Source organism: Podarcis liolepis (genome assembly GCF_965112155.1).
Source record: "Podarcis liolepis genome assembly, chromosome: 17".
Taxonomy (NCBI): domain Eukaryota; kingdom Metazoa; phylum Chordata; class Lepidosauria; order Squamata; family Lacertidae; genus Podarcis; species Podarcis liolepis.
The window spans coordinates 40,121,660-40,134,369 of record NC_139571.1 but is presented as its reverse complement, the minus strand read 5'-3'; the positions used below and the strand labels follow the sequence as shown (position 1 = coordinate 40,134,369).

General features: G+C 45.7%; 1 protein-coding gene and 1 long non-coding RNA gene across 5 annotated transcripts in view; one reads left to right on the top strand and one right to left on the bottom strand.

Moving 5' to 3' along the window:
• Positions 1 to 2,901: 2,901 nt before the first annotated feature.
• NCAPD2 (non-SMC condensin I complex subunit D2) overlaps positions 2,902 to 12,710 on the bottom strand; it is a 28,380-nt gene continuing 18,571 nt past the window's right edge. For all 3 annotated transcript variants that reach the window (XM_083481658.1, XM_083481659.1, XM_083481657.1), the window contains exons 22-31: positions 11,864 to 11,975; positions 11,596 to 11,719; positions 11,300 to 11,455; positions 10,921 to 11,098; positions 8,461 to 8,555; positions 7,563 to 7,643; positions 5,703 to 5,889; positions 5,361 to 5,505; positions 3,740 to 3,892; positions 2,902 to 3,454 (exon numbers count right to left, since the gene is read on the bottom strand). In XM_083481658.1, the coding sequence (XP_083337784.1) occupies positions 3,369 to 3,454; positions 3,740 to 3,892; positions 5,361 to 5,505; positions 5,703 to 5,889; positions 7,563 to 7,643; positions 8,461 to 8,555; positions 10,921 to 11,098; positions 11,300 to 11,455; positions 11,596 to 11,719; positions 11,864 to 11,975 (1,317 nt within the window). In that variant the 3' untranslated portion in view covers positions 2,902 to 3,368. The remainder of the gene's footprint in view (positions 3,455 to 3,739; positions 3,893 to 5,360; positions 5,506 to 5,702; positions 5,890 to 7,562; positions 7,644 to 8,460; positions 8,556 to 10,920; positions 11,099 to 11,299; positions 11,456 to 11,595; positions 11,720 to 11,863; positions 11,976 to 12,710) is intronic.
• Positions 8,562 to 12,702, top strand: LOC310696509. Of its 2 annotated transcripts, XR_014520591.1 has the most exons (5): positions 8,562 to 9,316; positions 10,348 to 10,549; positions 10,892 to 11,043; positions 12,453 to 12,523; positions 12,556 to 12,702. It is a non-coding gene; the product is annotated as an uncharacterized lncRNA (long non-coding RNA). The 2 variants fall into 2 exon arrangements; XR_014520590.1 differs by lacking the exon at positions 10,348 to 10,549.

Here is a 12,710-nt window from a genome sequence, read left to right as displayed (position 1 = left end):
TCTGGGTTAGCAGAGTCAGTGGCGTAGCGTGGGGGGCGCAGGGGGGCCTGGCCACACCGGGCACAACATCTGGGGGTTAGGGTTAGGGGGCGCAAATCCACGGGTTAGGGGGCGCAAATCCACGGGTTAGGGAGCGCAAATTACTTGCCTTGCCCCGGGTGCTGACAACCCACGCTACGCCACTGAGCAGAGTCTGTAACCTGAAGCATATGTAACCCGAGGTACCACTGTAGTAGAATTGTAGCATTGAGACTTTGATGGCAACATGCTCTGGGCTACTGCGAAGGAAAGTGGTTTAAAGAGTCTCGAAGCATTTGCACAATCCGAATGTTCTGTTTGATGAGCAAACAATTGCCAGCAAGGACTCTCCTTTCAGGGGCCAGAGGACAAATGACACAGGCACATCAAATGCTAACGTTCGCCTGAAGTTTGTACTATCACCAGAACACCCTAGTACTTTGTGGTGGGAGGTGCCAGCTGGGAAAACACCCATTTATTAGGAACATAGGAAGTTGCTTTACACCGAGTCAGACTGGCATCGGCCTTGTAGGCAGAGTCTTTCTCAGCAACACCTGGGGAGGCTGAGGGCTGGACCTGGGACTTTTTGCATACAAAACACGTCCTCTGTCATTGAGCTATGCCTGTTTCCCAACCACTAAACTCTCACTCGTTTAGTTATGGCTCATAGTTGACCCCTGTGGTATATTTTAGGACTTGAAGCCGGGGTGGGTGGGGAAGAAACATGGCAGCAAGTGGATAAAGTTGAAAGGCGAGATTGATAAGGCGCTGCAGTGAGAGCTGTGTCTCTGCCATAGGAAGAGCGCAATATGCTACCCTTTTTTTGAGCATTTTCTCTCTTTCATAGCACCCCACAATCTTGCAGCACCTTGTCAGTTGCAGCAATATGTTATAGCATGTGTGCCATGCTAGGAAAAGCTCTTACAACTTCTGCCTCTTAACGTGAAAAAATATTCAAGAGGCAATAGCTCAACATGCACAAATGCCAATAATTAAAAAGGAAATTACATTCCAACCAAAGAATGGTTGAATAAATTATGCAAATACTTGGAATTAGCAAAGTTGACTGATTTGATAAGACAAAAACCAAAAAATATAATCCTGAAACAATGGAAATGCTTAAATTATTTATGTAGACAAGGATTAAATGTAAGGTATCGGTTGTGTTTAGAATAGATTTAGAAAACATATTGATCAGAATATTAGTGTGAGATTGTATGGGAAAAATATGGAATAACAGATACAATCTTGCTTAAAATGTATATAGGAAGTGCAGTGTAAGCAATGGAAGTCAATCAATGAAATTTTATTATTATTTTCATATTGAGATATTTGTAAAATGAACTTGGAAGAAATTCTTCCAACTTTTGTTCTTTTTTTCTCTTTATTTTTTTCTCTTTTGTTCTTTTTTAATATGTATGTGCTTATTTGAAATATATATGTATGTATTTGCAATATTTTGCTTATATTTTGCAACAATTGTTAAATAAAAAATAAAATTAAAAAACCCCACAAGCACAAATGCAGTAAAAAGCTCATGCCACCTTCTCAACTTCAAGTGCTGACTAATGAAAAAAAATCTGGTGGGATCCTGGCAGTGGGAAGGCTCAGCTGTTTAAAGTGGTATGATACTGCTTTAAAAGTGCATTGCAGATGGAGCCACACACACATGCATCTATGACTTTAGAGATCTGTTCAAGTCTGACAAAAGCTGCGATAAAGAAATGGTGTTAATGGGTCAGGTGCCTGTGGAAGCAGCCATCAGGCTGAGCAGGAGCTGCTCTTTCTATGAGGTTATGCGAGAGAATATCCACCGTTGCAGCATGTCAGCCAGCCTAGGCCTTGGCCAGGCCTATCATCCTTAAATGCAGCGGTGGTAGCTGTAGGGAACACTTTGGCATTAGAGCTTTTCAAAGGCCAAAAACATTTCTGACACCCTTCCCCTGCCTTCTGAACACAGCTTGGAAAATGAGACTCAAGATTAACTTGGAGCTTCCTGAGAAATGCTGTCGCTGAGATACTGGGGGTTGTGCTGCCATCTGCTGGCAATAGCTTGCAACCCCATCTCACATATTTTCTGTAACTCCCCTATAATTAGCAACTGTTTCCCCCTCTCTAAGCCATTTTGTTATATGGTTGCTCTGCTAAGTAATTTTCTATGCCTGTAAGCAAGAGCCAGTATGAATTGATGCTGTAATGGTATTTAACACTAAGGTTGATTTAATAAAGCGTTTTGTCACCAGGTTTCAAATACTGGAGAGATAAGGCTCTATACCAAATGTCAAAGAGAAAAACAACTACCAGACTTTTAGAAGACATCTAAAGGCAGCCTTGTTTAGGGAAGCTTTTAATATTTAATAGACTATTGTATTTTAATATTCTGTTGGAAGCCGCCCAGAGTGGCTGGGGAAACCCAGCCAGATGGGCGGGGTATAAATAATAAATTATTATTATTACTATAAACAGGTCTTTTTTTCGTATGTGATGGAACTGTCAACTCATATGATCTGCATCCAATACTTTTACAAGATCCATATTTGCTTTAGATCCTGTTAGCTGAATTTAGTGTTATGGATGTAGGTCTAGATTTGTTAATTGCATGGTTGACCAAGGGTAGTCAACCTTTTTATACCTACCGCCCACTAATGTATCTTTCTTGATGGTAAAATTTCCTTACCTCCCACCAGTGCTGGATGGAAGGAGGATTCAGCTTGTGAAATAGAACCCCCTACCGCCCACCTAGAATCCTGAAACGCCCACTAGTGGGTGGTAGGGACCAGGTTGACAACCCCTGGTCTAGACAATGTAGAGACCCCAAGATACTCAATGTTTAAATTTGGCAGAGATGATTGATATAACACACACACAATTGGGTATGCAATGGATGGTTCAGCTGACAAGTGAACAGACTTTATTCAATGCTGGAATAGGCACTGTGATCACATAACTTTGGACAGGAGCATGTTTGTATTAATTGCATTTATTGTGATTACATTTTTTACATTTTAAAGTGATACACATGAGTGGCTTTTCAAAGGCCAATTCTGAAAATCCGGGACCCATGTAAAATGCAAGGATAGTTCTTACGAGTGAATGGCACATATTTTCTCAAGGCCTACGCTGCCTTTTTAAATATCTTTTTTGCCTGTGTGTACCGGCACCTTCACCTCCTTTGAAAACCCATGGGGCAGAGAGGCTGCGCAATCTCCATGTTGTGATGCAAGAACACAAAGTCCAAGCTTGCATTCTGCGTTGCTTTAGCATATACAAAAACCTGGAGAAGCAATACTTCCAAAACCCAGAGAGCTTTACTCTCAAATTAACCAGGAGAGAGTCTATGCAGGGTGTCTTCATCGCCGAGCGCGGCGGGATGAAGCACGTAAAATGGGAGTAGTTTTGCTTGGTGTCTCCGCATCCGTCAGTTCGGCAGAGAGTTCTGAAAGAGAAGAAAGCAACAGCTGGCTTTGGAGGCAAATGGCCTGTGCACTGGGTGACAGCTGCAGCAAGCTTCAAGCAACAATCTCCCGTTTAATGAAATTCTAACCCACTTTTCAATATAAAAACATTTCCAGGGTGGCTATCGGATCAAATAGGAAACGAGGGAAACGCACAAGAGGTGGCTTTATGTGTTCATGTTTCCATTGGGGGGGGGGGGGGAAGACCATTCCAAAATGAGACCCCTCCATCTCAATGTTCAGGCACATACAGAACATAACCTCACCTTCCTCTGGGGCGTTCTCCTCATCGCTAGAGAAGACAACAGAAATTTTGAGCCTTGAAGTCTTTCTGCGGGGTTTGGAAACACGGGGCTCTGGAGTGGCGAAGGACGAGTCTGCTTCTCTGTTGGCTGCACGCAAGGGTCGTCGTCGGGAGCCTGCGTAAGAAGGGGGAGTTTGAAGAAGCTACAAGAACACAGACTGAACGTGCAAATGATTAAGTAGATACTACATTCTTCATAAAGCCAAAGTGGGACACTTTTTAAAGGTTCTATTATTGGGCATGTTAAAAAACCACACCCCAAACCACACATACCTTTTCCTAGCCTGTCATGGATGTTTCAGTCGAGATCCCTGCATTGCAGGGGTTGGACTAGATGACCCTCAGGGTCCCCTCCCATTTTTATTCCTAAAGTTTTCCCAAGCCTGCTTCTACAAGGGACAATTCCGGTGCAAGGTGCTTTACATACCATCTCTAAGCTGAGATGGAAGGTACAAGCTCTGGAGGCTAATAGAAATCTGCAAGTTAAGTTATACTGCTAAATCGCTGAAAGTTTCCCCCCCAGTATCCTGAGTTTTTTGTGTGCTTTTGTTAAAAGAAAAAAAGGCTGCAGGTCAAGTTTTCCCCGTTTCAAAGAAAACACGAATGTTTTTCTACAACAGGTCTACAAAAATCATGGAATAAGGACAGACATTCTTTAATCAACTGTGATAAGCTACCCCAGGACTTGCCTTTACAAGCCTTATAAGCTGCTGCTACAAGAGAGAGACTGTGAACATCATGGCAGGGGTGTGTCTACAACTGAGGTGAAACTGTCAAGCTTCCTTGCTATTTTTGCTTTTGGATGCTGTTAATGTAATTTTAAGGGATGCCAGTGGTGCTGTGGGTTACACCACAGAGCCTAGGACTTGCTGAGCAGAAGGTCGGCGGTTCAAATCCCCACGACGGGGTGAGCTCCCGTTCCTCGGTCCCAGCTGCTGCCAACCTAGCAGCTCGAAAGCACCTCAAAGTGCAAGTAGATAAATAGGTACCGCTCCGGCGGGAAGGTAAACGGCATTTCCGTGCACTGCTCTGGTTTGCCAGAAGCAGCTTAGTCATGCTGCCCACATGCTGTACGCCGGCTCCCTGGGCCAATAAAGCGAGATGAGCGCCGCAACCCCAGAGTTGGCCACGACTGGACCTAATGGTCAGGGCTCCCTTTACCTAATGTAATTTTGTTAGATTTGAATTGTTGTTTCATATTGTTAAATTTGCTATTGCTATTTTATTACGTTATTATTTAACTGTTTTGCAGTATTTGATTTTGAAATGCATTTCTCTTTGCTGTAAGCCCCTTTGAGCATGATTTTTCTGTGGAAAAGACAAATAATACAATGGGTGACGGATGGAAGTCCTATTCATTGTGTATAATTCCCAGTGTCTCTTGCTGTACCCTCTTTGCACCTCTTGCACCATAGTGGCCTTTAGTTCAATTCCTCCTAACCCCTCAAGAATTTAGAAAATATTCAAGGTGTTTTTAAAAAAACATTAAGCTGATGAAGATTTGGCACTTCACTTTAGTAGGCAACCCTGAGCGTTCATGCTGCTGAAAGGTGTGAGTTCAAACTCTTAAACTGTGGACATACTTGCTGCTGCTTTCTTTGTCGTCCGGGGCGCAGGAGTATTTCTGACTTTGGGGTCTACTGACTCCCCAGGAGGATCTTCAGCGAGAGAGTCCAGGCCCCTGTTGTGGCACGTGCGGAGCTTCTGCTCGAATTCTTCAGCAAGAGCCTGATAAATGACACCCCATGCAAAAGCAGAAATCAACACATATCACAAAGCAAGGAAAATATTGCATGTCTGGATGCCAGCAGTTGAAGAAGCTTTCACTTTTCTTTGTTTCGGGAGAAAAATGGCAACCTCTTCCCTGCCCTACCGGGGGACGGGACGGGACGGGACGGGACACAAAACACAACAATGGCCCTCACCTTCATCTCAGGCTTCGTGGACATCCTGCGAAGCCGGCCCAACACAGTCAGGAAGCAGTTGTAGACAGCTGCATCCTGAAGCTTGTCAGCAAAGCAATCAAAGTTGTCTTGCATCTTGCGAAGACCTCGTTCTGTGAGAGGAAGCAAGGTGAGGCAGTATGCCAGATCGTGGTGCTGACGCTCCGTTCTGCAGGAGAGAGGCAAAAAAGCAACCTGCCTTCAGCTTCAGGGATTGCAAACCAGTTGCAAGGGAGGGTGACTTGTCTTTGCCACAGTGGCCAGGGGATTCTGCTCTAGGTGGAAGTGCCCTGGCTTGCCCTGGGCTAGAAGCCTGCAATGGCTCTGCACTTCTGCTGCAAAGCACAGAGCCCAAACAGATCCCAGACTGAAAATGAGGGTTGGGTTTCATCCATTCTCCTTTGTAGCGCCAAAGCTCATCTCGCTCCCCTGAGCCTTGCCTTTCCCTTGCCATGGTGAGGAAGGCTATCAAACCCTGGTTCAAGGTTTACAACACTAAGGAGATACTAATGCCTAGCTCTGATAAGAGCTGAGAAATTTGTGCCGGGGCTGGACCGTTTCTGATTGCAAGCACCATCACCACTGACATTGCTTCTTTACCTGTAACTAGGGCTGCTTTGGCAGATAAGCTTTCAAGTGACAGTGAACAAAGTAGGAGCTCCAGAAAAACGACTTTGCTGTGGGATGTCCTGAGGAGTGCTTGACATCCTGTAAGCCCCTGCAGCCCAGACCAGACAAAGGTTTACCACTTCACCCAGAACTAGGCCTGCCTGTTGTATGCAGAAATCAGGAAGCGGAGAGCCAATCAGACACACGGGACAAAGTACCGACTTGCACGAGCACTTTATACTATTTTCCATAACAGCCTGTGCAAGAGTAGTTGGAAATTGGTAGTACAAGGATTTGGGGCCATTCGTGGAAGGCGGAATAAGAGATTTTAAACACAGAAACAACTAAAGGAAACATTATCCAGTAGTGCAGCAAAGCACACTGAACACAAGATTTTACTAATGCTATGCTTGGATTGCCAATTCGCTTTGTTGAAGCACTGCAGAAAATCTTGGCTGGCTGTAGCTGCCGCCTCAGTTTCTGGCAAGTATTCAAACTGGACAAAGAGCTTCTTTCTAAATAATCAGCACACAACCTAGAAAAAAAAAGGCTGCAGACACTGCCATTTAGGCACACCTCTTTTATAGCAGTGTAAAGGATTTCTATGCCCTAGTCATTGCCTCTCCACTTAAAAGTAGGAAAACACCCTTTTTAATTTCAGGAAAAAACCCCTCAGGAAAGCGTGCCTTCACTAGCTTCAAAACAAAATATATATATACTCCACCCTAGCAACGTTGCAAGTATGGCAAATAAGGAAATGACGACTAGTTCTGTTTTTTTCCTTTTTTTGGCCTGCCCCTAATAATTCCTGCAAGGACACTCTGCAGCGACTTCAGAGACACAGGGTGCAGTTCTGACGGACTTTCTCCCTGCCAGGGAGAGAATACAGTCTGGCAGGATCAATCCCTCTGCACCCAGGAGCACTACAGGCTTCTATAGCTACTGGTCCACAGGTCAACAGATGAGCCCAGACAGTCTTGCCCACTGAACTGTCTCACAGGCAGGCCAAGTGCTATTCATCATCCATTTGTAACTTCGTAAGACAGTAGTAACAGTGAGCTTTTGCTCTCCATGACTCGTTACCATACTTCAGTGAAGCAAGCACACCCTTTCCATCCAATTCTCACCCACCAAGTTCCTCATTCCAGAGCCTACGGCTTCTAATTTCAGGATCTAGCAGACTGAGATAGGTTGTTCCCAGATAGCACATTTCCCTAGCAATTCCTCACTCACCGAGAAGTCCGGAACCGCTGACAAAGCTTTTCCACCAAGCTCTCTGTCTGCTTCTCCTTTGTGATATAAGAGAAGAGCTGCCTGTGGAGGAGAGTAAAAAGAGGAATGAAGGAGGCAGTTGTTGCTGGCCCCCAGGGTTCCATAGTTTCACAGAGACTCTCCTATTGCAGCTTCCCTATATCAGCAGGAGCTACAAAGAGTCGGAAGGAACCAAAAGGAGAGAAGCCTATCCAAACATCCGACGCCGGAATTTACAATGCTAGTCGACTATACAAGAGCATTGTTACCAAGAATGGCAGCTTCCCTCTCTGAAAACAGTCTTTAACAGTGGAGGGAATCAGGAATGTTAACATATAATATTGAAATTAAAAGTGTATCACTGAGCCTCACAGGGACCCGTATGATTAGAAGAGACTCAGACCTCCTCTAAACAAAGGTGTAAGAGTCTCACAAGCCCTTTCTGCAAACTTGAATAGACTTGGGATCCCAAAACGCTGCTGCATCCTGCAGGAGTCTTAAAACAGGACAGGCGCTTAGGGAAAGTTTGGCTCCCATTGTGACCCCTTAATACAGCTTACCTGGATAAGACCAAGGATCCAAACAGCGACCAGCCAAATATCTCTGGGAAACCCACAAGCAAGGAAGGAAGCAACATGCCTTCACCGATTTGCCTCCCAGAAACTGGCATCTCTGAACCAGGAGATTCAATATACCCAGTCCCTCCCCAACCAGACACACTGTTCTGTTTTCCGTTTTATATTTAGCAAGCGTTTCAGGACAGCCATTTGCAAATTTGGCCTGGTACCACAGCTGCACCCTTCTGTCAGTCTGGGCACATAGGAAGTTCCGTGCCTCAAAGGTGGGGTGGGAGGGAAACACAAAGCCAAGACAAGGCTACCTCATAACGATGCGGAAAGGCTGCTCCTCTATGCCGGAGTCTGGATCTGAGAGACGACTGATGATGTCCGGGAGCAAGTTGTACACAGCGTTATCCTGCATGGAAAGGAGCAGAAGTTGTTGAACCGTTGCCCCAGTCCACTATTTGTGCCCTGAAGGTGGGCCCCTGGATTTCTGGGGATTCTTGGTTAAGATACACACTAAAACCAAGACAGGAGTCTGACCCAGAGACTGCCTTTTTGTTACAGAGAGAAGCATTTTTGACCGAGTGCAAGCACAGCCACCTGCAAACAAGCCTAGAAAGAGCATAAGGACTCTTTCTCTCCTTGGGATAAGCAGGTGCCACTTTTAGCATGAAGTTCAGAAGGATACTTTCAGAGAATGTGAGAAAAGGAGGAGGATACTGTCTAACATCAGAACATCAAGCAAAATAGTTTTGTCTTCTTGGTGGAGAAAGTAGCAATTTGATCTGTTTTGGAACATTTAAATATACAATCAAAGCAACTGTTAGAAAATGTTCTAACAGTTCACGATTAAGAACATTTAGTTCTGGTGACCACTGAACAGGGACTCACAAAGTCTGGCTGACCTTGGTTGCCTGGATCCCTGCCAACTGGCCTTTTGATTGGGTTTTGCGACTGAAACTGCATTGGCTGTCCTAATGCAGGGGTCGGGAAGCTCAGGCCCAAGGGCCATTTGCGGCCCCCCAGGCCGCTCTAAGTGGCCCTGTTTCACACCCTCGTGGAGTGTCTTTGCCTGGCTGGAATGTGTCCTTGAACTCTGATAATGCCTCGTGTGTCTGGATGGAGGACAGAAGAGTGCGTAAGTGTGTGCAGACACTCGTCTTCGGCACAAAGGTAATGTTTACATTTGCTGCTCATCCATGTTTGCCTCTGCCCTGCCTACCGCTGACACGTAACCCTCAGAAGGGAATGCACCCCCTGGCTGAAAGGGTTCTGCATCCCTTTGCTAGTGGATGAGTTGTGGCAGGAGAGGGACAGGGATATGTTATTATGCTTCATTCGCTGGGGCTTCTCCATAATCAACCATGCTATCCGTCTGGGTTGGCTTTCAGATAGTTTGGGAAAGCACTGTGGTCAGAGATGTGCTCCAGGTCTGAGAAGGTTTTGAGGGATTAATGCTTTACTTTCTGACCAGATGAGGTACCATCTGATCACTCACGCTTTTCAACATCTATATGAAGCTACAGTTGTCCAGAGATTTGGGCAACACCCAGCTCTCACTCTCAACAGATCTGAGGAAGGCAGTAGAATCCGAGAACTGTTTGAAACTCAATCCATTTGAGACTGGGATATTGTTGGGTGGTGTTGCCTGATTGATGGTTAGGTGTACAGCCCTGCTTTGGCTGGGGTTGCATCCCCCCTGAAAAAAATTAGTTGTGCAGCTTGGGGTGTGCTCCTTTGTCAGACACGAGAGATCACTAGGAGTAAAGGTAAAGGACCCCTAGACGGTTAAGTCCAGTCAAAGGCGACTATGGGGTTGCGGCGCTCATCTTGCTTTCAGGCCAAGGGAACCGGCGTTTATCTACAGACAGCTTTCTGGGTCATGAGGCCAGCATGACTAAACTGCTTCTGGCACAACGGGACACCGTGACGGAAGCTAGAGCGCACAGAAACGCCGTTTACCTTTCTGTCGCAGCAATACCCATTTATCTACTTGCACTGGCGTGCTTTTGAGCTGCTAGATTGGCAGGAGCTGGGACAGAGCAACGGGAGCTCACTCCATCACGTGGATTCGAACCAAGTGCTTTCTACTAGCTCTGGTTAATATATCAACTGTGTCTGTTCCAAAGAAGTCAGACTTGGCGATGGACATTCAAGCCTTAGGAACCTCTAGACTTTACTACTGTAAACTGCGCTCCATATAGGATGCACACATAAAATATTTGGAGACTTCAACTGGTTACAAAATAGTGCTGCCAGATTGTCTAGCGCCTACCAACAAAGAACAGCATCATGGCTTTATTTTGATCCATCTGCACTGTCCTTCCTGATTCCTCTGCCAGGTGTGCTGCTGTCCTCGTTATTTTGCATTCCTGTGATGAAATAGGAATTGAACCTCAAGCTTATGTAAGTCCTAGTGGAGGAAGTGAAACCTTGGGAAATATAGGCATTGGCCAACAGTGAATGAGAGTGTCACCATCACAAATCCCTAGGAAGTTTCAACATAAAGGGGAGTTTCAGATTTACAGGTTAATTTTGAGGTGAAATCCAGTTTGCATCTTCCCCTGTCCTGAACAGGCACGTCCCAAACCAAAGTGCTTAAGCCCATTTCCGTTTTGAATTGTCCTGTGCTGCTTTTTTAAAAAAAGGGACTGAAGCTTTTATATGGCAACTATACTTTGCTGACCTGCTTCATATAACATTTTAAAAGCATAGTAAAGTGAGCAAGATTAATGCTTTGAACTCCAGAAGTTTTGCACCACGCCCTTTCGCCTCACCTTGCCAGAGAGTTCTGTGAAGAAGTTCCGAGCGAGTCCCACTATGTCCTCCTCTGGGTCGATGAGAAGAGCTGCCATTTCGCTCACCTGCCCCTTCACTTTCACCATGTCCTTGAGGATCAGGTGAGTCATAACCAAAGCAGCTGTCTGCCTCACGCTCCGACAAGGGTCCCGCAGCCTGAGGAGCAAAGCACGCCCCCAAACAACAGCAGTAAGCAGCCAGGCCATTATAACCTGATGCTTCCATTGGACTCCTGCAGGCTTCCCCCGTCTGGAGAAGTCCTGCTCCTGCTCCAAGCACTGTTGCATGCTATTACAGCCCTCCATTGCCCAGATTCAAGCCCTACACCCCTCCCAATCTTCCTTACCAAAGATTTACCTAGCATAGAGGTGGGGTGTCCAAGGCTCCACCAAGTTGGGGAAGCGAATGGCCAGGTCTCCGGCTGCAATCATGAGGTTGGCGCGCACGCTGGGGAGGGCGGATTTTTCCATCATGGTGAAGAAGAGCCGCAACTGAGAGTCACAAAACTCTGAACTGAATGCGAACGGAAAGGGAATCAATGCCAAGTATGTCAGAGTGGTGGCTCCAAGTTGTTGAATTTGGAATGGAATACAGAACCATGCAAGAGGGGTTCCAGAGGAGCAGGAAGGGGAGGAACACAAAAAAATAAATACCTGACCATGCAAAATTTCCCAAGGGCCAATGTGGCAGCGGCTGAGAGTGCTGGATCACTGTAGAGTCCTGGGTTGTTGCAAATCTTGAGTACCAGGGGAATAAAGGTTGAAAGCAGCTGTTTTCCTATACAGAAAGAGGCGGTAGAGAGGTTGCAGCAGATCAGTCCAAATTAGAAGCCTACAACTGGGCTTCATTTGTGCAACGGTGTCTCACAAACTAAGCAAAGTAGCCTACAGCCTGCATTCCTACTCAAACAGCAACACTCACCATCCAGCAGCTCTGCTTCAGTAATGGTGCGGATGAGCTCTGCTTCTGTGTCGTCAGCAGAAGCCCCAACCAAGCCAAGGTCCTCCTCCATGGTGGTATCATTCCCAGTACTCTGAGCAGAGAGAAGGAAGCCACCAGAAGTTAGCACTTTCTAAACTCTTCCCCTCCAGCACAGACTGTCCAGCTTAAAAGCAGGAGAGAGCTAAGTGCAAAGAAAGGCAGGACACAGATAACTCTTGTCAGGAAGTATTCCCTGCACCCCTAATTCCAACTGAGGAAGCACTTCCAGAAAATTGGGGCTCTGTCTCTAACTCAAGTATTGGGGATCTACTCTGCAGATCAGATTCATTTGTTTTTATAGGAGCAGAGCAGAGGTCAATGGTTTACAAACAAACTTAATATTTTTTGAATACCAAGCAATTCTAGCAAGTAGCATGTTTGCAGCATGAGATATCAAGGAAAAGTATCCCACTACTCCTAATGAGATAGCAAAGAATTACCTTTGTAAAAACAGTGTCAAACCAGGTATGATCAACTTGTATAAATATCTAAGGCCCTAGTAACACTCTGCTTCTCCTCACTCTTCCAGATGAAGTAGTGACAAGCAAGCACACTTAGCAAGGGACTTACACAGAAGGATTTGCTCAGAAAGGTTTGGCTGTTTTTAAATAGAGAGAGAGAGAGAGAGAGAGAGAGAGAGAGAGAGAGAGAGAGAGAGAGCTCCTGAACAGCAGAGGGACCTGCAGAATTTTATGGCCAGATAGGAAACAGAGATCAGTTCCTGCTACGGTGTCAAAAGTGCCAGGAGGCCAATAAAGCAGCAGTGATAGAAATCCAGCCCCCTCAC